The sequence below is a fragment of the Dendropsophus ebraccatus genome, chromosome 7, assembly GCF_027789765.1.
Source record: "Dendropsophus ebraccatus isolate aDenEbr1 chromosome 7, aDenEbr1.pat, whole genome shotgun sequence".
Lineage (NCBI taxonomy): Eukaryota > Metazoa > Chordata > Amphibia > Anura > Hylidae > Dendropsophus > Dendropsophus ebraccatus.
The window spans coordinates 56,940,605-56,966,053 of NC_091460.1; the positions used below are offsets into that span (position 1 = coordinate 56,940,605).

The following is a 25,449-nucleotide window of genomic DNA, read 5'->3' on the forward strand; positions in this document are numbered from 1 at the left end:
CTTTCTTGGTTTGGTCGGATGAACGTCATTAAAATGGATGTGTTGCCGCGCTTTCTCTATGTCTTTCAGACAGTACCAATCCATGTCCCGGCTACTTACTTTAGACTGCTTCAGTGTGCCTTTGTCAGATACGTGTGGGGTAATGCTAGGGCGCGATTGAGTGTCAAATTTCTTACTAAGCATAGATCACGGGGGGGGGGGGGGGGGGGGGGGGGGGGGGGACAGGACTACCGGACCTCCGCCTGTACCATGCTGCGGCCGTTATGTCCAGGATAATAGACTGGTCCCATAACTCGACCACAAAACGATGGGTGACTCTCGAGGAGGCTTTAGCACCCCTGACTTTGGCCACTTCGCCCTGGCTCATACAGACGGACCGGGACTCTGTTCAGGGTTGGCCATATCTGGCTAAGCATGTATTTTGTGTGTGGGACCTGTGGGTATCTAGGCATGCACTTTCACATCGCCCAGGACTGATGACTCCCTTGTTTGCTAATCTGGCTTTCGGGCCAGGTATGACACATTCTTCATTTCTGGTTTGGAGGGTAGACGATTCTCCTAGGATACATCATCTCCTGATAGCCTCGAAGATTCCGACTTTGTCTGACTTGCAGGCGCAGTGTCCCGATAGAACCCTATCCTGGTTTGCTTACAATCAACTCTGTTCCTTTCTCCATGCTTCCTCAGTGGGTCTTCCTACGAGCCCGGAACTTACGGAACTGGATGATTGGATTCTGTCCTCGGGGAGTGAGTCGGGTACATTGTCCAGATTGTACGCTCTTCTTCTTTCCCTGAGCAATACCGACAGACCGCCCTTTTTCTCCGCCTGGGAGAGGGACCTCTGTGTCACCTTCACTCCGGAGGACGAACTGAAAATGTGTTCCTTCTCACATGGGCTGTCCCTCGACTCACACTCCAAGGAAAAGAATTATAAAATTCTATCTCGTTGGTATCGGTGTCCGACTCTATTGCTTAGCATGTATCCCGAGGTGTCCGATAGGTGCTGGAGATGTCACAGTGGGGAGGGCTCCCTTCTCCATATTTGGTGGGAGTGTCCCCTGCTTCAGCGCTTTTGGGAAGGTGTTTTTACCATCTATGAAAAGTACGCAGGCAAAGCGATTCCACGTACCCCGCAGATTGCTCTCCTCTCCCTACTACCTGGCACCCTCGCCTCCCAAAAAAAGAGCATGCTCCGACACATACTAGCTGCAGCTAAAACTGTCATTCCAAGCCACTGAAAAACGGTGGTGATTCCTTCGCTGTCTGAGTGGCATAAAGAGTTACGGGCCATACAGAGGGCGGAGGAATTGGTAGCCGAGGTGCAGGATCGCATGGAACACGCGTCTAAGCTATGGACCCCATGGATCCTCTTTGAGAGCTCACCCAATTTCCTTTCTCTCCTGCCTTGAGGGCTCTGTGATCACATTCTATTTGTATAGTGACAATAGAGGCCTCTCATTCCTGATGTGCTTTTCCTTCTATGTGAACATCATTTGTCTATGTCTGCTCCCTTTTGTGTTACCCCCTGTGTCTTTTGTCTGTGTTAGTCTGGTTTGTCCACCCTTTCTTTATGACTCAGTTTTTGCATGGTTGCAATGTATTATTTTCAGTTTTTTTGCTGAGAAAATGTGTATGTGTGTTTTTGCAGTAGTTTGAGCATTTCATTTGGGGCTACTGAGTTATGCATACACGGTGGAAGGGCCCTATGGACGCTATCCGGATTTTACCGCACAGTGCTCTCCATTGGACTTTTGGACCCTTCACGTCATTGTATACTTTTGGCGCTATGACACTGTTTCTGCTGATATGTCTGTAACCCCTATTTCTGCAAAAAACGAAAAAACTTAATAAAATAAGAGTTAAAATAAAATGCATGACCTTAAATGTCCCCTTGTCACTGCTGCTGTTTGTTGTGCGAATAATCTGGCTCTGCATTTTGGTTTCCAGTTATGATGGAAACCACAAAGACAGTGTGAACACACAAAAAAAATCATCTTCTTTTTAGTATATGTACAGGTGTATATATTAGTTTTTTTTACAGGTGCAATAAATCCATTTTTCACTGAATTTCACCACTGATGTCCAGGTTCCCCTACTACTACTCCTTGTATACATGTCTGTGATCTGACATGTTTTTACTATGGAGAACACGTCAGAGAAGGACATGAAGCAGCAGGCATTCATTTTTCTGTCTTGTGGTAATTATCCTAGTCAGGAAGTAGTGGGAAAAATGACATTTATTTTTTTTTAAAGGGGTTATCCAGCGCTACAAAAACATGGCCACTTTCCCCCTACTGTTGTCTCCAGTTTGGGTGGGGTTTTGAAACTCTGTTCCATTAAAGTAAATGGAGCTTAATTGCAAACTGCACCTGAACTGGAGACAACAGTAGGGGGAAAAGTGGCCATGTTTTTGTAGCGCTGCATAATCCCTTTAAGGCCAGGTGAAACAAATGTGTAAAATGCTCATAGCAAGGCAATAAAAGATATTGATATTATCAACTCCAAATATACCAGCTTTATCATAGGGAATGTGACTTTTAATAAATTGGCACAATTTTCACCAGTTACCCTATCCAAACCTGCAAAGTACTCCATTATTAAGCATACTCGGGTATAAATAGTGGTATATGTCCTAAACAAATACTCTCATTGTAATTCACTATTACTTTAACCAGAACCTAGGTTGTAATAAAGTACAAACAGAAGTGTTCAGAGAAGGTTTTAGCTGATAAGTTATTTATAAGCTAATGTATATAATTTTCCACATCAGGTTTTGCATTTATTTCTTGTGGTTTATTTATTGGATACCTTCATTGTGTGAACAAGAATCTGTTGTGGCCCTGTGATGATCCCAGCTGTATATATCACTTCTGTATGCTTTTTAGAGTTGTATCTTCACCAGCTGCACACCCATCACAGGGGTTGTAAACCCCCCTGAGAGACTGAAACATTTGATTAGTAAATGTTATACAAACAATAGTCATTATTTGCTGAAATACACTAAATATCAGCACATGTGTAACTATGGTTTATTGCCACTAGGTGGCACTGCTTTTCATCAAGTGACTGCATTGTGAGCAGGATGTCTTGTGTACATAGTTTTTGCTCTTTCATGCTTATTGTAACTATAATAATTATAAATATTATCATTGTGTATACATCTAGTGCAGATATTTTATGCTTCATGATATAGACCTTTATAGCTCGTATGCACCAAACGACACAGATCTTGCCTTTAGAAGAATGACATGGAGAAAAGTCAAACTTTGTATAGCACCGATATCATTCAAGCCATCATTACCCCCCTGGTAACACTAAGTGAATGAGGCATCCTGTAAAGGATGAAGACATTTTGGCCTTTTTTTTTACATGTATTATGTGTAAAATAATATATATTTGGTAGTCATTTCAATATTTCTGATTGTTTTCCTTCTGTAGTTTGGGACTACTACAATCTATTGCAAGCTGCTCAGTGCTGTTCAGTGTTGATTATATGGCTGGACTCCCTCTCACCAGCTGCTTCTGTAGTCTCCTATATCTACAAATCTTTGTTTAGTTCTCTTCAGAATGAATCAGATTTGATCTTAGATTTACATCCTGGGGAAGACAAGAGATTCATGGACGTGTTGCTTCTCACATACACTTGCCTAGTCTGCACCTATGCCATGCTACCTATAGGTCGCTGCAGCACTAATGTTGGCGTGGCTATACCGTACTTGTATACCTCTGCTAGAGACAGTCTGAAAGTAGCCTTCTTTATTAAAGCAGACATCTCCTTTCCTTTAGGTGTTGGCTCATGAAGACATAAGAACTGAACATTTCCTGTTTGTGTATTTCAGGCACTCTTGGCTTTAGGTATTTCACAGTCTGCACGGACGCCTGATCCAGGACACCCGTAAGAACAGTTATTTTACAGTATATAGTGACAAGAACTAATAAATTATCCAGTCATAAACTGTAACTTAACGTTTTATTCTTATAGTCTGTTTACTCTACTCTATGGCAAAGTGTTAGGAGCGGTTTATACGCTTAGATCTGAGTGGCCCATAGGCAGCAACCAGGCTTTTTTGGTAGGGGAAAGCCGGCATTAAATTATCTACTATAAACAACATTTGGGGTTGTTAGAATAGTAAAATTACCCCCTATTAAATGTCCTCTTAGAAATCTTAGGTCGATTGATAGGAGCACACATCATGCGTGGGTTCTGCTTTACTGATACTGATGTTTTCATAATACAAAAATGGTTATAGAATCCTGCTATGCAATGACCAGCACTGGGTAGAAATAATACAAAAGACTCAGCATTTTAGACAAAAGCTTTGTAAATTAGTTGTCTTCACTAAATGTGTGTGAACAGTTCCAGTGTAAGGAATACACAAATTGATACATGAATGTGACTATGGGACAGATACTAGCTACAGTCTTATCTTAGCAAGAACAATGTCCCACACACATCAGTAGATCTTATGAAAATACGTCCTTGAGTCTTCTGTTTACCAGTTATAGAGGCCTGTTATGGTTTAACTCTTCAGACCCATATAGAACCATCATAACTACTCAGGAGAGTTGGGTCCTACTGTCACAGGCCTTTTCCATTGTGTCCACATTGACCTGTAAACAGGTTATGTCATGTTACATATATTTTTCTATCTTCTATATTATTGTAGATAAAATGAATGAAACTTGTGATCACTATGGTATAGTCACGTATCATAGTGGTCTTGGGCTACATTAAGCAGACAAGCATTTCTCTGATCATCCCACGTGTTGCTCTGTAATGTATTCTTTACCTTACCAGTAAGAAATGTGGGAAGTTACTGTAAGTGTGCACTGTGCCTGTCCACTGGCCTCAGGCCCCTAGAATAGCTGTAGAATCACACATGGAGTTTTGGATGCTTTTTTTTATAACACAAAGCCAGGAGTGCATATGTAGGCAATAGGAAATGTAATGGAGGGCTTTAAAAACTGCACTCAAAACTCTGTGTTTCTAGCCTTAAAGGGGGTTATCCAGATTTATAAAACATGGCCACTTTCTTCCAAAAACAGCACTCCTCTTGTCTTCAGTTTGGGTGGGGTTTTGCAGCTCAGTTACTCTAAACTACAGAATTTGGGTGGAAATTTCAAACTGAGTCTGTGACGGCGGATTGAGCTTCAGAAAATCATTGAGTCTAGACGACAGGCAGAACTTCAAGCAGAGGCCGCCGCACGGAGTCCGCTTGAAATTTCATCCCAAATTTTGCAGTGTACAGATACCCTCAAGTTGAAATACCGCACACAGCCTTAGGATGGGTGTGGGGCTGTTATTGGAAAAAAGCAGGTGTGTTATTCTAATTCTGGATAACTCATTTGATGAAGTATTAAGGTGGTTGTTGGCACAATGAAAAGTTACACAGTTTTTCAATATACTTTCAGTATCAAATCCTTGCAGGCTGCATTCCCACTTCTATAGAGCATGTGATTAATGTTTATGAGGAGACTGCACAGCTGGCAGCAGTAATGGTACATCAGGGGCCGCACCAAAAAAATCTAACGTGATAGGGGCTGTTAGATTGCCTTTAACCTCTTTTTGCTGAAACCATCCTCTTTTAACCACCATGAAGTTAGTAGTTTTTCAACGTTTTATTAATTGCCGGCAATGGATGTGGAAAAATTGTCTTTCATGTAAACATAGGAGAAGACTTATCGCGCTCTCTTATAGGAAGATTCCCTTAGTTGCCCATAACAACCAATCAGAGCTTTTCTCTGATAAAGCTGTGTTTGCTGTTGCTGTGGGCAATAACAAGAATCTTCTTATAATACAAAACCATAAATCTCCCCCACAGTCTTAAAGAAAACGTCCTCTGATTTCACCAGACGACCCCTTTAATTAAAAAAAATGTGATTAAATTGTAAAAATTATAGCATTTCCTAAATAATGGAGTCCCTACTTGGTGTACGATAAGTCGCCCTTACTTTAGCCCCCACCCCAAACACTTGCTCCCTTTTAGTTATAATTTTTTTTTCAAGTGTATCCAAAATATTTAATTTCCCCATTCCCAGTTTTGTATACATTAGCTTGTGGCTCACCTCCGCCCCTTCCACCTGCCAGGCGGCCGCCCTCGTACGCACCATCTTTGCGCAGGAAGCACAGTCGGCCTATTCCCACATAATAATTACCAGCTTTTTGGACTTCTAAATGCTGTAAAATTACAAATATGAAAATGTATTTCATGTATCAAAACAGATCTGAAATTGTTCAGAACGACAAGAGGAATTAGATTCAGGATGGTATTCGGCGAATATTTAAACACTCCCCTGTTCATTAAACATCTGAATGCATTAAAAAAAGGGATTAAATCAATTTCATCAGCAGCTGTGGTGCATAACATTAAAGTAATAAGATTAGATCTAAATAGCCTATGCAGGGAGAGGATTAGAAAAAAATATACAGAATGAAATTACTTTTTTTGAAACCCTGAAAAGGCCATGCAATCATAATACTCCATTAAATGCCTCTGCCCCGCTCTTAATTTGTGTACTTTTGCAGTACTTAATAATACGTGGTGTTTTTAGAGAGTTATTATTATACAGTGGAACAAAATGCTACTGTAGCTATACAAGACACATATTATAACCACAGCCTGACTGCATTGGACAACCTGGTACTGATTTGCAATGGTTGTTTTAGCACTGACATTCCCTTTAATATTACAGAAGCTCCCAATACACCTGGCATTCAGATGATTGTGCCAGGAAAAGCTGTTAACCGCTCATTTCCCTCAACATAATGCCCTACCAGGTACATGCACCCATTCAAGTGAATAGCAATCATTATAAGCCAAGTTCACACTGCAATGAGTTCCATGTATATGTTGGCAATCCCATTGCAGCAGGTCCTTTTGCTGTAATTGCCTTTGCATTCCCTGATATATAAATGGTCAGTCTGAGTCTGATTGATAGCAAGTGTCTGCTCTCTGTGGGGTGCTAAGCAGAGAAGCCCCATGACACTCTCATGCCCTGTCAAAATGTATAAATAAGGAAAACCCCTATTTATATTGCTTGTTAGGATGCACGTATCTGTTTTTGGCAAGACCGCTTATAGTTTTACTATGAGTTGCTGCAGGTTTTCTTTTGTGGTTTAAAACCACTTTTGCACTTTTGCCCTTTGCCACACAGTATGCAGACACTTTTAAAGTGTTAGGGTCCTATTACATGGGCTGATCAATACTGTAAACAAGCTCCGATCTGCTAGATCTCGTTTCCTGGACCTATTACACAGCCTGATAATCGTTTAGTAATGTCTGCACAGACCTCATTAGTGATAACTGTGCAGCCCTTGCCCAAACTGTAAATACTTCACCTGTCCTCTCCTGCGCTTTGTATTCATCTCTGCACAGCATGCTGCAGCTTCAGAGCGACCCGTCTGAGCTGACTGGCTTGTCTATAGCCACAGCTCACAGTGCCGGGATGCACAGGAGAACACCGGGAGCATGGACAGGTGAAGTATTAACTATTTGGGCAGTCGTCAGTCACACGTCACTATAGCATGTAGCGATGCATGTTTACCGGCCAACGATTTTAGGTCTGGGTCTAAAGAAACAATCAGCTAACGATCGTTTCATCGGCTGATCGTTGTGATAATCAACTGAATTGGCCCGATTTTCGCTCTGTGTAATAGGGCCCTTACTGTCATTTGTAGTAATTTGTGACATGTCTCAGGATCTCAGATCTCGGGATTGGTAACTTTTGACGTGTCTGCTATGTTTGGACATGGCAAGAGACAACTTTAGTTTAGTCAGGTTGCTGAGACAATGACCCAACACCTAGCGAGTATCGTCTTCAGTCTTATTCATTTGTGTAGGTCTCTTGAACAATAATGCTTGGTGTTACCAGCCAGTTCAGTATATTAGTGTCCAATGTCAGATCAGACAAGACAATACGTCTGGATAAACCTTTTTTTTTTTTTAGGCATTTTATGAATGCTGTTTTATGAAGTGTTCCACTGATCATGAGAGAAGTTCAAAACTTTTGTTCTTGTGATCCTTGGGGGTCTCAGTGATCAGACTCCAACTGATCAGACACTCGTCACTTATTCTGCATTTGAGTCTGCTTCATGGGCAAACTACCTTTTAATGCATCATATACAAACCATATACTACTATTTTCTTTACTATTGATTTTGTGATCATGGAAAGTCATGGGGGAACAGAATCCACTTATTGAAGTCTATACACACTGTACACTAAGGATCCCTTGCTGGGTTGTGTGTTCTGTGTTATTACTATTACAAATATACAGTATTGGTAAACCACCAAACATTATTGACATCGTTTTTTTTTCTCTTATTGCACAGCTATGGCTTTACCAATATGCGCTATATTGCTTCGTTGATTAGCGGCGTAGGCATATTTATGATGGGCGCTGGACTATCTTGGTACCATGGCATCATGGGGTTACTTCATCCACAACCTATAGAGTCTCTACTCTGGGTAAGCTTTACATCTCACCTTACCACTTTCCGGTAAACAGTCTCTTCCTAGAGAAAGTAAAAGAATTGTGTTACTTATTGCAGGCATATTGTATTCTGGCAGGATCATTAGTTTCTGAAGGAGGTAAGAAATATTGTCTATATATTTTGTTCTTTCTTCTTTAGCTTGAATATGTTTTCACTATTAGAGAGAATAATAAGCATACTTATCAGTTCTGCCATAATATTATTGTTGGAGCTGATTCTTCTGGATCCTTGGAAATCTCATTACTGTTATTACTTGTGGATGGCTTCCTTTGTACACTTGCGGTTACGTACTAGAGGCATCGTGTTAGCTAGGACATATCCAAGAGTAAAACCATTATACTTTTCTGAATCATCCAATACAGGACAGAGTTATGGTCCTTTTAGACGGAACGATTATCGTTCAAATTTGCACGATAACTATTGCATTTGAGCGATAATCATTCCGTGTGAACACAGCGAACGATCAAGCGACGAACGAGGAATCGTTCATTTTGATCTTTCAACATGTTCTCAAATAGTCGTTGATCGTTCGCAGAAAATTCGCAGATCGTTCGATGTAAACAGTCTTTCAACAATTTCACCTGTGTGTGAGATAGGGCGATCGCAAAACGATTTTTCTGTACGATGTATCGTTCCGTCTAAACGCTGATCGTTATAAAAACACATCGTTCATTCAAAATGGTTAATCGTGCGGTCGGGCGAATTATCGCTCCGTCTAAAAGGACCATTAAAGATAGAAATCCTTAAGACTCACATGAATTGGCTCACTGGAATCTGTGTCCTGTCTGGTATCTTTGTCCTCACCTACAGTAATGTTTTCTCTTTCATTTAGCTACACTCCTGGTTGCTATTAATGAGATTAGGAAAAGCTCAAGAATGAAGGGATTGTCCTTCTATCAGTATGGTATGTATAGGTCTCCTGATCATAGTCGTGTATCTGAACTATAGGTCCCCGACCTTGCATGCCACATTAAATTTTTTCTCAATGATTAGTTTCAAGCCCTATACTCATCATCTCCAATACTAGGTGCTAGCGGCTAGACTAAAATAACAGTCACAGCCCATAGAGAAAAGCGACACTTTGTCGTGCGAAAAAGCAAATCTCTGTTTCTAATTCATACAACCCCTTCAAGGACATTGATGATGGTCCATGGTCTGTTGCAGACATTTATGTATTGGTAAGATTTTTGTGAAAGTAGTAGTAGTAGTGAATAGATCCCAGTGGCACAGTCCATTTTTTGAACCGACAATTGGTTCTCGCCATCTGTGCCGGTTCCTTGATCTGCATTTCTGCTCACTCTATGCACAGGAGGCTGGCTCAGCGCAGCCAGTGCACCAATGTCCTCATCCTTGTGTGATGGGCCTCCAGTCTGGCTGCATCACTGAGGGGAGGGGACATCTGTGAACTGGGTGCCATGGGCCCCCCTCCTGTGCATTGAGCTGGCCAAATCGAGAAACCGGTGCAACTGGGATCTATGCACCATTGCCAACCAAGTAGCATAAAATAGGTTGTTTTTTTTTAAGTAAACAAAGTGGTATCTTCTCTTTAAACTGCAGTTCACTAATACATGAATGATGCTACTTTAGGCACTGAAAAAGTAGTTAGAACATCCCACCCGTCCTCCCTGCTTCTACTATTGGAGGTGAGGCAAGGGATGATATTGGTGTTTCTCTTGTCCCTAATAGGGTTATTATGTATTGCCTCACTGCATTAATACAGTAAGCCAAGTGCATTTTTACCCCCCACTGTGTCCACTATTGGATCTTCTGGTTCCAGCATCCAAAGAGGCCCCATTCAGCCAATTACAGAGCTGAACAGGGGTCTGGAATATAATTGGAAGTTGGGAAAACAAGAGTGTCGCTGGGGCCTGAAGATGCGATAGGGGGAGGCAAGTATGTACTTGTTTATTGTAGGCAGTGCATGAATGTTTACCTTTCCCCGGAAAATGCCTTTTAAGAACATCTTGAACTTTTAGAAATTCCAGTAAATCTGTAAATTCATCATATATTTATGTATGTTCATGGCTGTCAAGTGGGTATGCCAAACGTTTAACTTCTCAGTTTTACCCAAGTCTGACTCATCAATGGCTCAAGTTTGATGCTTAGCAGTAACAAATTTACTGTAGTGAAATGGTAACATTTTTTTGTTACCATCATATCAGTCATATATCAGTCATCTGAAGCTGGGGTTGGATTCAGCACATTTCCTTCAACTTTGCTGAAAACTTCCTCAGGCTCCATGACTTTCACTCCACAGTTCGGCTCGTGGTCCTTTTCTTTGATCCTATAGACATCAAATAAACCTAATTCTTATTTAAGTGTCCACATCTTTTCTGAGAAATGTTTATTTAGGAGCCTGTTTGCAGTATGGTAAACTGTGTCATTGTTCTTCTAGTGATCCAGTCCAAGGATCCAAGTACTAATGTGGTCCTGATGGAGGACGCTGCAGCAGTTTTGGGAGTGATAATGGCGGCCTCCTGTATGGGTCTGACTTCGCTCACAGGTAATATTCTGCACAGTTTGTGTATGTGTATAATTTGGCTTTTCTTTCGCTATTCATAATCAGTTGATCAGTGAACGCATACATTGTGGTTTACATTTAGTAACATATTATAGTAAAACAGAGGGTTGTTAAAAACAAAGTTTGACTCCCCCCCCCCCCCCCCCCCCCCCCCCAAGCCGATATATGGATTCACTGTCTTCCTCCAGAGATTTGTCCAGCCTAGATATAAGCCATGAAGTTATATAGTGCAGCTCATTGACTCATCATTGAGTAGACAGGTCATTTAGGGAACAGTTTATGATCTGAGAAGACATCAATTACTAACAAAGACCTTTTACAGCGCCTTGTGATTTTATGTATCAAATCTGACAAAGTTGGTAGACCTTGTATTAGTAGTGTAACTGTGTTATGGCATCATACTGATGCTCCAGTGTCATTGCATCCACTAGGTAGCCTGCAAAGTGACAGACTGGTGTAAAAATAAAGAGCACATCTTGATTTATTGCAGATTGGATCATATGATCGTTTTTTAACCCCTCTCTTCTGGTTTTCCCAGGGGAGTTTAGTTTCTACAGTTGTCCCCGTAAGGGCCCTATTACACATCGTTCTGTGTAATTGCAGGCAACGGTTGAAAAATCGTTCGTATGTCGTTAATTTAGATCTGAACCTAAAATTATCGTTAATCGTTTGCTATAATTCCACATTCGTTCACTCAAGTTCCGTGTTTTTTCACTAATCGTGCAGTGTAATTGCACATTGTTCATTGTTTTGCTGGGATCAGAAGGAGTAAACGATCATAGTAATGATCGCAATAACTATCATAGTAACAATCGTAACTAACGATTATCGTTCGGTGTAATATGGTGACCGATTTCAGGTTAACGATAAACAATCTCATTTGCGATCGTTAATCGTTAAAAATCGCTCTGTGTAATAGGACAAGTATTAGAATTGTAAGAGTGGCAGCTCTAGTGGTCTCCAGCAGGGGCGTAGCTAAAATGTCATGGGCCCTGGTGCAAAACTTCAATTTGGGGCCCCCACTTCACCGGTGACGCCATACCAATCCAAACCTACATATCCCCCTAACACCCTCACTCCACGCTGCCATTGCATAATACTACTGCACTGTTACTGCATAAAATCTACTATATATCATTCTCCCTCAGCAGTGACAGCTGGATTCTGCAGATTTTTTAATTGATACATTCAGTAACTCACAGGGGGCGTTGTCTCTTCTTGTGACCTTTTTGCAAGTCGGAGTTCTTCACTCTTCCTTTTCTTCTCCTTCTTGCCCGGCCATCATAAAAACGTCTTCAGCCATGACTCGTCTCCACAGGATCTGGCAGAAAAACATTTTAGGCTCCTCGCCACAACATTGTCCTCATCTCTACAAAAACTCTCCATGTGTATTGCGTCACACAGTATCAGTGCCCCTCTGTGCCCTCATGTAAGTAATTATGCTTAATATGTCCCTCCAAATAATAGACAAGCCCCTTATGTGCTCTCATATAGTTTGTAGGTCCCCTCTGTGCATCCCCCCTGTAAGTAGTCCTCTGGTAGTTGCCTCCCCCCCCCCCCACAGTAAATTGGTATGCTCCATGTAGGCAGTTCCTCCCTTCCTAAAGGGGTAATCGTGCCCCCATGTCTCATGACCCCTGGCTGTAAGACCCCTCACCCCAACCATGCTAACCTGGTGGATATTTCCCCTCATGTAGGTAAAAAAAATACATACTCACCAGGCTCTGCAGTCCTCAGGCATTCCTTCTTCCTCCCTAGTGAGCTGAAGGTGTGCCACGCGTGGCATCGGTAGGCAGAGCATCCACTCTATGACCACGAACTAAGGGTATGGGCCCGGCAGAGGATGGCACTAGCACGCAGACAGACAGCCCACCACAGACATATGCACACAGCACAGACCCACACACACAACACAGCACACAAGCCCACCACACACCCAGGACACAGCACACAAGCCCACCACACACCCAGGACACATCACACAAGCCCACCCCACACACAGAACACAGCACACAAGCCCACCACACACCCAGGACACAGCACACAAGCCCACCCCACACACAGCACACAAGCCCACCACACACCCAGGACACAGCACACAAGCCCACCCCACACACAGAACACAGCACACAAGCCCACCACACACCCAGCACACCACACAAGCCCACCACACACCCAGGACACATCACACAAGGCCACCACACACCCAGGACACAGCACACAAGCCCACCTTACACCCGGGACACAGCACAGACCCACCCCACACACAGAACACAGCACACAAGCCCACCACACACACCCAGGACACAGCACACAAGCCCACCACACACCCAGGACACAGCACACAAGCCCACCTTACACCCAGGACACAGCACAGACCCACCCCACACACAAAACACAGCACACAAGCCCACCACACACCCAGGACACAGCACACAAGCCCACCTTACACCCAGGACACAGCACACACCCACCCCACACACAGAACACAGCACACAAGCCCACCACACACACCCAGGACACAGCACACAAGCCCACCACACACCCAGGACACATCACACAAGCCCACCACACACCCAGGACACATCACACAAGCCCACCACACACCCAGGACACATCACACAAGCCCACCACACACCCAGGACACAGCACACAAGCCCACCACACACCCAGGACACAGCACAGGCTTACCACACACAGCACTATACTCACAGAACGGCACCACAGAGACAGAGTGGCACGACGTGAACGGGCAGGACACAGACTTCACTTGGCTCCGGTGACCGGCCAGTAGTTGCCATCAGTCACTGGTAAGCCCCGCCCCCTGCGCCCACCGCGGCGCTAACTACACAGGGCCAGAGGAGGAGAGACACCATGGACAACTGGAAATATGGTAAGAGACTGACCCATTATACTTACCATACTTCCTGTTGTCCATGGCGTCTCTCCTCCTCTGGCCCTGTGTACTCTGCTGGATAGTTAGCCCCGCGGTGGGTGCCGGGGGCGGGGCTTACCGCGATGGGGGCGGGGCTTACCCGGGACTGATGGCAATTATGTGTGTGGGCAGAGAACGGGTGGGGTGCGGACCAAGAACGCATAGACGCTGGCGGGACGCCGGCTGTAACTGCTTGCATCCATGGCTCTATGTGACCCATGAATGCAAGCAGCTTCGAGGACACAGCAAGGTGGCATGGGGGGCCCAGCCGGGCCCCCCTGGCTGGCGGGCCGGGTCGCAACTGCAACCGTTGCGACCCCTGTAGCTACGCCACTGGTCTCCAGCATGATAACGTGATGTCCACTAGATCCATCTCTCAAGAGTTGGGAAGGGTTTACAATGAAAAAGTCAGGACAAGTTGGTGGACACTTAGCATCTCTTTGGCGTATGGCACAATGCCCAGTTAAATCTTCAGTAGGATTGGCAAAATAGGTATGTTTAAAGGGGAACTATCAGCAGGTTAGACGAATCTAACCTGCTAATAGCCCCCTATAGTGCCAGGGACACTGAGGAGGAAAGTATGTGTTTTACCTTCCTCCTCTGCATCGGTCCTGCGCTGTTATTCGGGGTAAACTTTACTCCAGAGCATGGTTAGGAGCACTGCCACGTAATCCGTCCTGCCCCTTCTAATGATAATTAACGTAGGGGGCGGGCCGGATGATACGGCCTTACTCCGGAGCGGAGTTTACCCTGACTAACAGCACAGGACTGGCACCGAGGAGGAAGTTAAGTCACATACCTTCCTCCTCACCATCCCGGGGGCTATCAGCAGGTTAAATTCATCTAACTTGCTGATAGTTGCCCTTTAAAGGGAATGTTTGTGAATCCTTTTTTACATTTAAATGTGCTCAGTGTGTGTACTCATCAGCCCTGATCATCTGTTGCAGCCATTCTGGCCGCTTCCTTGTCCTGTTGAACCCCACCTTTCTTGGTGTCTTTTTTTGCACAAGCAACCACTACAGTGGCTGAGGCAGGGCTTCATTGCAGTCACTGATTGGCTGAGCAGGCACTTCCTTGTGTCAAGACTGAGACCAGGATGTGCTGTGCAGTGGGACCAGGGACTGTTACAGTGGTGGCAGGGTTCTGGGGCAGGTGAGTAGATGTTTTTATTCCTGAGCACATTTCCAGCCTAAGCTGGCGTACTGCAGCCTCATCATCCATCTATTGGTGTTGCGGGGTTAAAATTGGTGCCTTATTCTCTTTTGTTGCAAAAAATTCTACTGCTGAAAATGAGTTCCATATGTCTAGATGGCGCTCCTTCTACAGCTAGCACATGCTTTTATGTGTGAATTTACCTTAAGGCTAAAGTGACATGACACTTTATGAGCGAAAGCCAGGAGTCAGTCCAAAAAAGAGGAACAGTAGAGCGGAAAAACTATTACTTCTCTCTTTTACATCCACTTGTGTTATGTATTTAAAAAAATAAAGCTGCATTAAAACTGCATGTGTGAATTCAGCCTGAAGGGATGTGATGAAATCCTTCGGCAGACATGTACTTCGGAGAATATTCAGTAAGTGTGGCTAAACAATTGACTCTATAACTACAGTGTAAGCACTATACCTATACTGGCATGTCTTTATTCAACTGCCTAAATGAGTTTTTCTAACATTTATGTTTACCAGAGATGACTGGGGGATTTGTGTCCTGCGGTTGTGGGTGCATGCATATTCTGCAAATGATACTGTAGTCAGTACACCTCACCACTTGGGTGCAATAAAACGAGGTGTACTGTCAGTTTTGTCAGTGAATGTGCATGTGCCCACAATGTGGGATTTTTTGGGGAAGGGGGGGGGGGCTTCAATATAATTTTTATACAATATGGGATCAATTCTGCTAATAAAGTTTATTGGAAAAAAAAAAATTAACAAATTGGTTACATTTAGTAGACATAAAAATGGTTATGACCGTCTAAACCAAACTGAGCATCTGTCTGTATCCAATTATTTATTGTATACAAAACAGGAGACTGGATCATGGAGTTGTGTATGTAATATCCAGTTTAGTATGTAATATCTTGATAATATTGTATACCCTGTAGCCATATTAAAGACGTAAAAAACAGAAATAGTTGTATGTTTCTATAGGATTAGCCTGAATTCCCAATAAGCCGCATCTGGTGTCATTGTTCTTAATAATAAATCAGTGTTTGATATAGTTGTTGGAAACATTTCCTTGATTGGACACAGGCACCCAAGGCAAATCTCCATGAATTATGTGTGTACACCGCTATTTTCTGAACTTTTAATGCTTTCTTTCACCTCATAAATCTCAACAGCCACATCTGTTAGTTCTGCCAAGTGCAGGCTCACGTCTCTTTGTTTTATTGTGTGTCACCTGTCACAGAGACAGGTTCAATTTTAAGGTTTCTAATACTCTTATCCGCTCTGCTGATCTCTACTGCTGCCTAGAATGACTTTCTTCTGACTTCTTGTTTCTCAATAAACTTGTGCCACTTATTTGTTACACCCACCCGGGCAGTGCCTTTAGCATAGAGGTGCAGACATGTGTTGGGTTCTAATATTCAGTTTCTTTTCCTGTATCTGCTGTTATTATTCTCTTATGTTATTGTAACCATTATATCTTTCAGGGAATCCTTACTATGACTCACTAGGCTCACTGGGTGTGGGGACTTTGTTAGGAGCAGTATCGGCATTCCTTATATACACTAACACAGAGGCCCTTATTGGTCGATCGATACAACCAGAGCAAGTCCAGCGTCTTACTGAACTCCTTGAAAGTGACCCTGCTGTAAGGTATGGTCTAAAAGAAAAACTGTCTTTGTTGCTCATAGCAGATCTGACTCTTCAAGTCTTTTTCATGTTGCCATACTCCTTTTTACTTTTGGGGTCAATTTCTTAAACAATATAAAGGTCTGTTGTCAATCCATAATTATAACTTAAAGTGTCACTGTCATTTAGAAAAACTTTTACACGTCAGAGACATGTGAAAAGTTTTGATCGGTCTGCTTATGAGAACAAGCCAGGAGAAGACCAAGTGAGACCGGGTCTGTTTTGCTTAATAAGTTAGGCTCCTCGTGTAAGTCTATGGAGTCCGACCTTTTCACTGACACTAAGCAGGGAGTGGACCGCGCGGCAGCCAGACCAGGACCGATTTAAACTTTTAACGTGTCTCTATGACATCTTAAAAGTTTTACTAAACATCAGTGACACTTAAACTCCTATCCCCGACTTAGTTATGAATATCGGATTGATGGCGGCCAACCAATCTCAAGTATGATAGTCCCTTGTCCCACGAATGAAAAGGGTGTCTTCAAAAACATATACACACAACTTTTAAATATAGAACTTTCTTATAATTGGAATTAAGATCTTTTTCTGTCCATTTAGGGTTGAGTAGAGTATTCAGGGTACAGGATCGCACCTAACTGATCTTATACCGGTAGCTGCACTATACTAATTTCCTTTCTTTGGGTGCTTTAAAGCCCTTAGGCTGCCAATTAGGCAACCCTGGCTTATAGTTTCACCTACAGGCTATTATTGCAGAAGCAGTGTAAAAACAGAACATATTCTAAAACAGCTGTGTCTCACAATCCCAAGAATACCAAATGCCAAACAAAAGTGACTGAACGTGGGGAGTTGACAGCAGAAAACAGTACTCAGCCATGCTTCTCCCGCTGGTTCTCCTGCACCAGTTCACAAAAGGGCAAGGAAGAAGTACAGTGGGGCATCTTCATTCTGTAGAGATTAAAGGGGTATTCCACTCAAACATAACTTTTGATATGTTGCTGACTATGGTAAGACTAACAATTCCTTCCATACTTGTTACCATCTACTTAGTCTGCGTCCTCTAGTCCTCAGCTGCTGCTTTCTGCTGAAAACAAAAAAAATCTGTGTGTGAGCCTTATTCTCTGTCCCCTCCTCACACACAGATGTTTGTGTTCTCAGCAGAAAGCAGCGGCTCAGAACTGGTGGAAGGAGACTGAACAGACAATAACAAATATGGAAGGAATTGTTAGTCTCACCATGGGCAGCAACTAGAGATGAGCGAACCTCAAGCATGCTCGAGTCGATCCGAATCCGAACTTTCAGCATTTGATTAGCGGTGGCTGCTGAACTTGGATAAAGCCCTAAGGCTATGTGGAAATCATGGATATAGTCATTGGCTGTATCCATGTTTTCCAGACATCCGTATTGCCTTATCCAAGTTCAGCAGCCCCCGCTAATCAAATACCGAACGTTCGGGTTTGGATCGACCTGAACCCGGTTCGCTTATCTCTAGCAACACACACACACACACATACACACACACACATACATACATACACACACACACACACACACACACACACACACACACACACACACATTATTCTTTTTGCACTTATTATTCTATGACTACATACATCCAAACTAAGGGTCCATTTATACAGGAAGATTATCTGCCAAAGATTTGAAGCCAAAGCCAGGAATGGATTTGAAAAGAGGAGAAATCTTAGGCTTTCCTTTATGACCTGATCTCTGCTTATAGTCTGTTTCTGGCTTTGGCTTCAAATCTTTGGCAGATAATCTGTCAGATAATCTTCCTGTGTAAATGCACCCTAAAGCTGCAATAATAACACTGTTTAATTGTAATTTAACAATCTTTTTATTTTTAACCGTGAGTCAAACAAGTTGAGCAGCATATTGTCATGCAGACTTTTTTTCCAATTGAAAAATCTCCCTTCTGATCATTAGCTGGAAATGTACTGTGCCTCTATGGAGTCAAATCACCATTGTGATAATACAGAGGCTGCAATGCAAACAGAGCTCAGAATGTACAGAACTGTAGGAAAGCATATATTTATGAAGGGGCAGTGTAGATATTTACAGCTGAACCTGCTCACAATTATTGTCCTACAACATAAGCCATCAGAGGCCGGGATTAATGCGTATCCTATTTATCCAGAACACATTTCATCTGCAGAACGGTGGTAATTGCAGAGAGGCCGCTGAATGTGTATTAATAGTCATTTAATCTGCATAATGGTACATAGCACTTTATAGTAGTGGTCAGGTTGTTCAATCCATTTACTGACTGCAGTCAATTGTGTAATGAAAAAGTACAGAGAGCAAGGATATATGTCAGGTACAGGTTCAGTGCATGGTAACGTTGCTCTCTCCATAACGGATGTATTTCTTTTTAGGGCCATTCACGATGTAAAAGCTACCGACATGGGAATGAGCAAAGTCCGATTTAAGGCAGAGGTTGATTTTGATGGACGTGTAGTGACCAGGTCATACTTAGAAAAGCAGGATATCGACCAGGTGTTACATGTAAGTCCATTGCATATACCCAAGTATAATACCATTTTGCCAACATACAGCCTGACGAGAACCATAAGAGAACCATGTAGACAGGGGGGAGAGCTTCAAACTGCTTTTTCATGATAAAAATGCATTTTTCGGCTTATAAACCCTATTACACAGTTTCTTAAAATGGCCTGTACTATTGATTTCTGCAAAAGAAATGTAAACGACCGTGACACTTTAACAAAAACATGGCCTCCAGAAACAGCACCTCTCCTGTCATCAGTTTGGGTGTGGTTTTACAGCTCCATTCCATCAAAGTGAATGAAGCTACATTGTAAATACCTCACACAACTTAAGCATAGGGGTGGTGCTGTTTTTGCAAGGAAGTAGCTACTTTTTAGAAAAAAATCTTAGATAACCCCTTTTAATCTAAAGTTGTCAATGGAGCTTTATGTTATGCTAATACAGATTATATAAAATGACTTTTGATAAAGATTTTTCCATTTGTGATTCAGGAAATTCGGCAAGTAAAGACTCCTGAAGACTTGGAAGCTTTCATGCTTAAACACGGGGAAAACATCATTGACACCCTAGGAGCCGAAGTAGACAGACTTGAAAAGGAACTGAAAGTAAGTAACAATTGGATTTTTACTTTTCTTTCACGCAATTTAGTTTCTGCATAATACCTTAAAATATTATGGCCCTCATCTATTATTCAGAGCTAGTTATATGGAAAACTTGTTGTCCATAATAACCTATTATGATGCAGCACTCATTCCTTTAGAGCGGTATAAGAAGTGGAAGCTGAGCTCTGGATGCTGCTCCTGGTCACCTCCATCTGCTCCCCTGATCTTCTCCCCCCCCACCTCATTTTGTAGAGAGTTAGGAGTTGATCAGCATGTTAAGTTTCAGCGGCAAAGCGCACCCTTTTACATACCTTGGTGTGCCACATGTGAGACAAAGGGGAACAGGGCAAGAACGATACAGATAAAACTAAAGGCGCTCTGCATTCCCAAAGGATAGCACTGGTTTGCATCTGTGCATCTCTGAACTACGTTGCAGGGTATTTACATTTTCTAAGTACACTTGATTAAAAGTATTTTCTGTTCTTTGGGATTGCTGCCTGCCAGGGGCGCAGGGCCCGCAGTCACAGAGACCCAGACAACAGAAGCCAGTTATTGTTTGACATTTACTTCTATGTTTCTGCAACAGACTTTGCTGCTGCTAATTTATAGTTGCTAATTTCTTCACTATTCAACTTGTCAGCTCCCCGGAGAGTTTATTTTCAGTCTTATGTACATGTGTTTTACCGTGCTGTGCTCACACAGTGCTCTTGAAGAAACGTGTGAAATTTAGGTTGTTCTCTCTAATTAAATTTTTTGGATTCTCTTTGCTAACTTGGCAAATAGGAATAGTACCCTACATCTGAATAACTGAATATATCTGGATTGGGGGAAAATCAATCATATTGTAGACTTTTTTTTTTTTTTAAACCTCTTCGTGACCTGAGGACTTGGCACCCAGCAAAGCATAACAATAATAATCTGTCAGGGCCCGTAGTGCTGGTGTTACTGTGCAGACGCAGAATCTTAAGGCCCTATTACACAGAACAACTATCGTCCATATTCAGCCGATATTGGCCGTTACAGCCTGTGCAATAGAACACAAGGATCAGCCGACATGAGCGATGTCTGCTGATCATTGGGGTCGTTTGTCTTTGAACATGTTGAAAGACAAACGACTCGTATAGCAGCAATCTGCCGCCATTGCCCTGCGGAATTGGAGTGGCGGTAGCAGAACGCTGCTATCCTCTGGGCTGCCAGAGGACTTGTGACTGGGTGGAGGGGAGGTTGCAGGAGATATCAGAAGCCAGAAGGAACCAGAAAGTCCTATACTATAAGAATTGGCTGTGGGTTAGTATAGTCATTTAAACCATTCTATACAGTTTACACCATCTGTCACAGGTACCAGTTTAATAGATACCATTATAGTGGTAGGGGTATGGAGCCCCCCCCAAGCATACATTTTTTATTAAAATGTGTGTCGGATAGCTGCCAGCCATACCACTCCTCTGAGAATTCTAGAAGGAAGAGATGATGACTGACTTGCTTCCCTGGGGGAGCTCTGATGATGTAACTGTCTATACAGTTATATGAAAGGAGCTTCCCCCGGGGCTTTTCTCTAGGAGCTGGTGACATATATTCAACCGTATGCCTACCATCAAAGGTAAGGCCAAAACTTGACATGAATGGATACTTAGGTAGGTAGAACAGAACTTGAGAAAGCAGTTATAGAGAAGATTATAACTAGATAGATAATATCTATCTCTATCTATCAGTCACAGTGTAAAATAGTGACGGCTCCTATGAGTATTGTAATAGTTGTCTCTAGTGGTTGTCTCCTTAAAAAAATCCACTTCTTTTAGACTAATATACTGTAACTTAAAAGGAATGTGACACCAGAAAATTACCTATTGTTTAATTAAAGTATTTTTTTGTAAGTATATCTTTAAAGAGAACCAATTATGGAGGAAAATCAAAACATTTTTTTCCCTAATTATATGTAACATATAATTTTATTAAACTTTGTAAATATATTTGCTTATTTTTTTTGCTGCGTTTTTAATTTATTCACTTTATACTTTCCTGTCTCGGGCCGGCTCTTTTCAAAAGAGCCGGTGCGAGACAGGAAGCTCCCGTCATGCACAGCGGCAGCAAGGCGGGGGGGGGGGGGGGGGGGCGCCATCTTGATTACGTCATTTGCGTTCCAGCGGTGAAACGCAAGTAACGTAATCAAGATGGCGGCGCCCGGCTCGAACAAGAGGATCAGGTAAAGTATAAGATAAATAGACAAAATGAAGATACAGACTGCCTTTGCAGTCTGTATCTTATACTTTACCTGATCCTCTTGTCCGCTGCAGCAAGGCCGGCGCCGCCATCTTGGTGATGTCACTTTGCGTTCCACCGCTGGAATGCAAGTAATGTAATCAGGATGGCGGCGCCGGCCTTGCTGCAGTGGACAAGAGGATCAGGTAAAGTATAAGATACAGACTGCAAAGGCAGTCTGTATCTTCGTATACAGACAAAATGAAGATACAGACTGCCTTTGCAGTCTGTATCTTATACTTTACCTGATCCTCTTGTCCGCTGGACGAAGGTCGGCGCCGCCATCTTGATGACGTCACTTGCGTTCCAGCGGTGGAACTCAAGATGGCGGCGCCCGGCCTTCGTGCCGGGAAAAAAAGAATTGGGTAAAGTATAAGATACAGACTGCAAAGGCAGTCTGTATCTTCATAGATAGACTTAGGGAGAGATGCACATTGATAATAGGGATAGTTAGTTTTAGGTGATAGGTTCTCTTTAAAGAGGAAGTCCCATGAAAACTAAAATTGGCAGGCAGGTGGGGTGAGAGAAAATAATAAACAAGTGAACTCAGCTGTCCCCTGTGCCTCTGTTGCAACGCTTCTGGGTCCTGTTCACAGCAGCCCACTGTCGTCATCTGCTGGAAACTGGCAGATTGCAACTCCAGCTGCAAAGTCACAGCCTGGCAGAGTGGTTGCCCGCTCAGCTAGTCATTAACTGGGGCGGTGTCCCACCCCAGTCATTGATTGGCTGAGCGGGCAATCACTCAACCGCAGACTTGGCGTTGCAGCTAGTAGAGCTGCAGGACTCCGGCTGCTGTGAACAGGACCCCAGAGCGGCACTACTAGGCACAAGGAGGGGTTTGTTTACTTGTTTATTATTTTCTATTACTTGTTTAATTATTTTATTTTTTAAGCCTTTTTTAGGCTTAAATCTAATCTGAGACTTTCTGTTCTGTCTGTGATAAGCAGTGGTCTACTGGAAAGTGGTCTGTACAGAATGGCATCAGAAGGTAGCACCAGTAGATAGAAAGAAAACACAATAGGAGTTTGACCTACTCCTCCCTGTGGATTAACCTTTGCATAGGTTTAAGATGTTACAGAGCATGGTTACAAATATGTCCCATATAAAGAATAGGGTCTGGAGATGTCCATAACGCTTTCCGTAAAGAATGTAGCTAAATGCTGTTAAGTACAGTTGAGGCAGGATGGCAGCCCCCATAATAGTCTACAAATAATAAAATGAAAAATATATAACAAAAAATATAATCAGAAGACAGAAGCAGAAAATAAAAAAGGGACATTGCTCCATACAGTAAAAACAAATGTAGGTGATACTTTTCCTTTAACATCAATTAGATGGACTGAACAATATATCAAGGACAACTCAGACTTATATTTCGAGGCAAATTTATATTTTATATTTACGTAAAAGGCGTTTTCCACTGAGTATAACATATTGTGAGTAGTGATGGTCTGGCATCTGGGGCCGCCTGCTGATTGTGATAGTGAAAGGGCTCCTTTAGCTCCAGCAGAGCTCCATTTAAGTGAATGAAGTTGCTCTGCAGTTCTGTGCAGGGGAAAACTCTAAAGGGACCACAATACTATATCTTCACTGCATCCCCTTTATTCTTAGGATTGCTGGGGGGGGGGGGGGGTGCTAACAATTTGACCTTCCGTGACATACCAATAGCAATATGCTATCACTTTCTGTTATGAGAAGAATCTATCCCGTGCAGGTGATGGGTCACGGTCAGTGCCGCTACAAAGTAATCTGCTGATCATAAAACTAAAAAGCAGTTTTACTTTGTCCTAAATCTGTAATAATTTTATACTTTGCAATACATGGCAGATTCTTGCGCTCACCTTTTATAGCGGCGCAGTATTGTTAATAGCCTCACATAATTAATTTGCTGGCCCGCCGTTTAACAGAATAATATATCATGTTTTGGCATAACTATAATTAAAGATTAATTGTGTGATTATTACTGAAATGCTTTATAATTTTATGAAATATGAGCTCTTGTCTTTTAATAAAATTGCTGTAAAAATTGTTATCAGCATGTACAAGTTTAGGCAGTGAACTAGTTAGAAAGTACATGCGTATCATGGTCACGTGTCTGTGCTATTCATGTGCCGTGTATTGCTTTTGTAATTTGCTGATTTTGTTATAAAGTTTCAATTGTTTAGTCTGGCACCTTTATGGTCCAGAAATCCTAATAATTCAGCAGGCTATAAAAAGTACCATGCAGTATTAACCCCTTAAAATGTGACTGTAAATTTGTATAAAAAAATCAGCACTGTGCACAATAATCATTTTTCAGAATGACTTAAATTTTTATATTGATATCCAAGTACTTGTAGTTAGCAGCTGTGGTGCACGCTTCGGGCCTCTCATAACCACACAATGGGAGAGGGGACAGGTATTTAAACAGACATATTAAAATTATTTTAGAAAAATGATTATTGTGCACAGTGCTGCACTATAGTCCTTTTATCGTATTACTTTATAACAAGAATATGTTAAGGACTTCCTGTAATTGCTTGTTGTGTTGTGTTTTTTGTTTATTTTTTTTATTTGGGGAGCTTGGTGAGGAAACAATATTTGGGGGTCTAAATTGATATTTTTATTTCAATGTTTTTACACCATTGGTGTGTTTTGATTTACAGTTAGTTTACTTAGGGAGCTTATCTTCTGATTGCCCATATACTATGATGCAATACTTCTGTAGTTCAGTGCCCAATACATACACTGACAGCCCATATCATACTAAGCTGTTGAATCTCAGGGACACTATTGGAGTAATAGGGGGAGCCCTCTTACTGACAGTTATTTATATTACAGATAACACTTGCTGCCCAACATATATACAATCACAGAACTTTGTGTTTTAGTTCTAGACATGAGAGCAGTGTATATTAAGGATAGGAAGGGGAAACTACAAAGAAAAACCCTTTCTTTGACATCAATGTACATAATAGGATTTATAGGACACAATTAGAAAATATTGATGTTTCAAATGGTGAAGCTATAGTATTAGTAGACCACTTTTGTGTACTCCGTTATTAAGAAGAAATGCATCTGCACTTGGTTGACTATAATAGACCTTGCAATACTGTGTTTAGATCCAGATTGTGTGACTAATTTATGAAGGTAACGTCCGGACTGGTAAAAAAAAGTAGTGTGCACACTTTATGGAAATTGTGACCTGGATGCCCAAACAGAAAACACAACTTTCCTGAGAAGTCTTGCTCCTATGGCATAGCCAAGGGTGGACATTGGTGTATCTCTACATGACTATAGTGATGTGGGATTGTCATTTAAATGA

The 25,449-nt window shown here is 42.3% G+C and overlaps 1 protein-coding gene across 2 annotated transcripts in view; it reads left to right on the forward strand.

The window, feature by feature from the left end:
* The window catches only part of SLC30A9 (solute carrier family 30 member 9), a 69,939-nt gene that overhangs the window by 33,098 nt on the left and 11,392 nt on the right, over positions 1–25,449 (forward strand). For both annotated transcript variants that reach the window (XM_069977575.1, XM_069977574.1), the window contains 8 exons: positions 3,840–3,895; positions 8,333–8,468; positions 8,552–8,591; positions 9,327–9,398; positions 10,890–10,997; positions 16,599–16,764; positions 19,155–19,284; positions 19,776–19,889. In XM_069977575.1, coding sequence (XP_069833676.1) covers positions 3,840–3,895; positions 8,333–8,468; positions 8,552–8,591; positions 9,327–9,398; positions 10,890–10,997; positions 16,599–16,764; positions 19,155–19,284; positions 19,776–19,889 — 822 coding nt within the window. The remainder of the gene's footprint in view (positions 1–3,839; positions 3,896–8,332; positions 8,469–8,551; positions 8,592–9,326; positions 9,399–10,889; positions 10,998–16,598; positions 16,765–19,154; positions 19,285–19,775; positions 19,890–25,449) is intronic.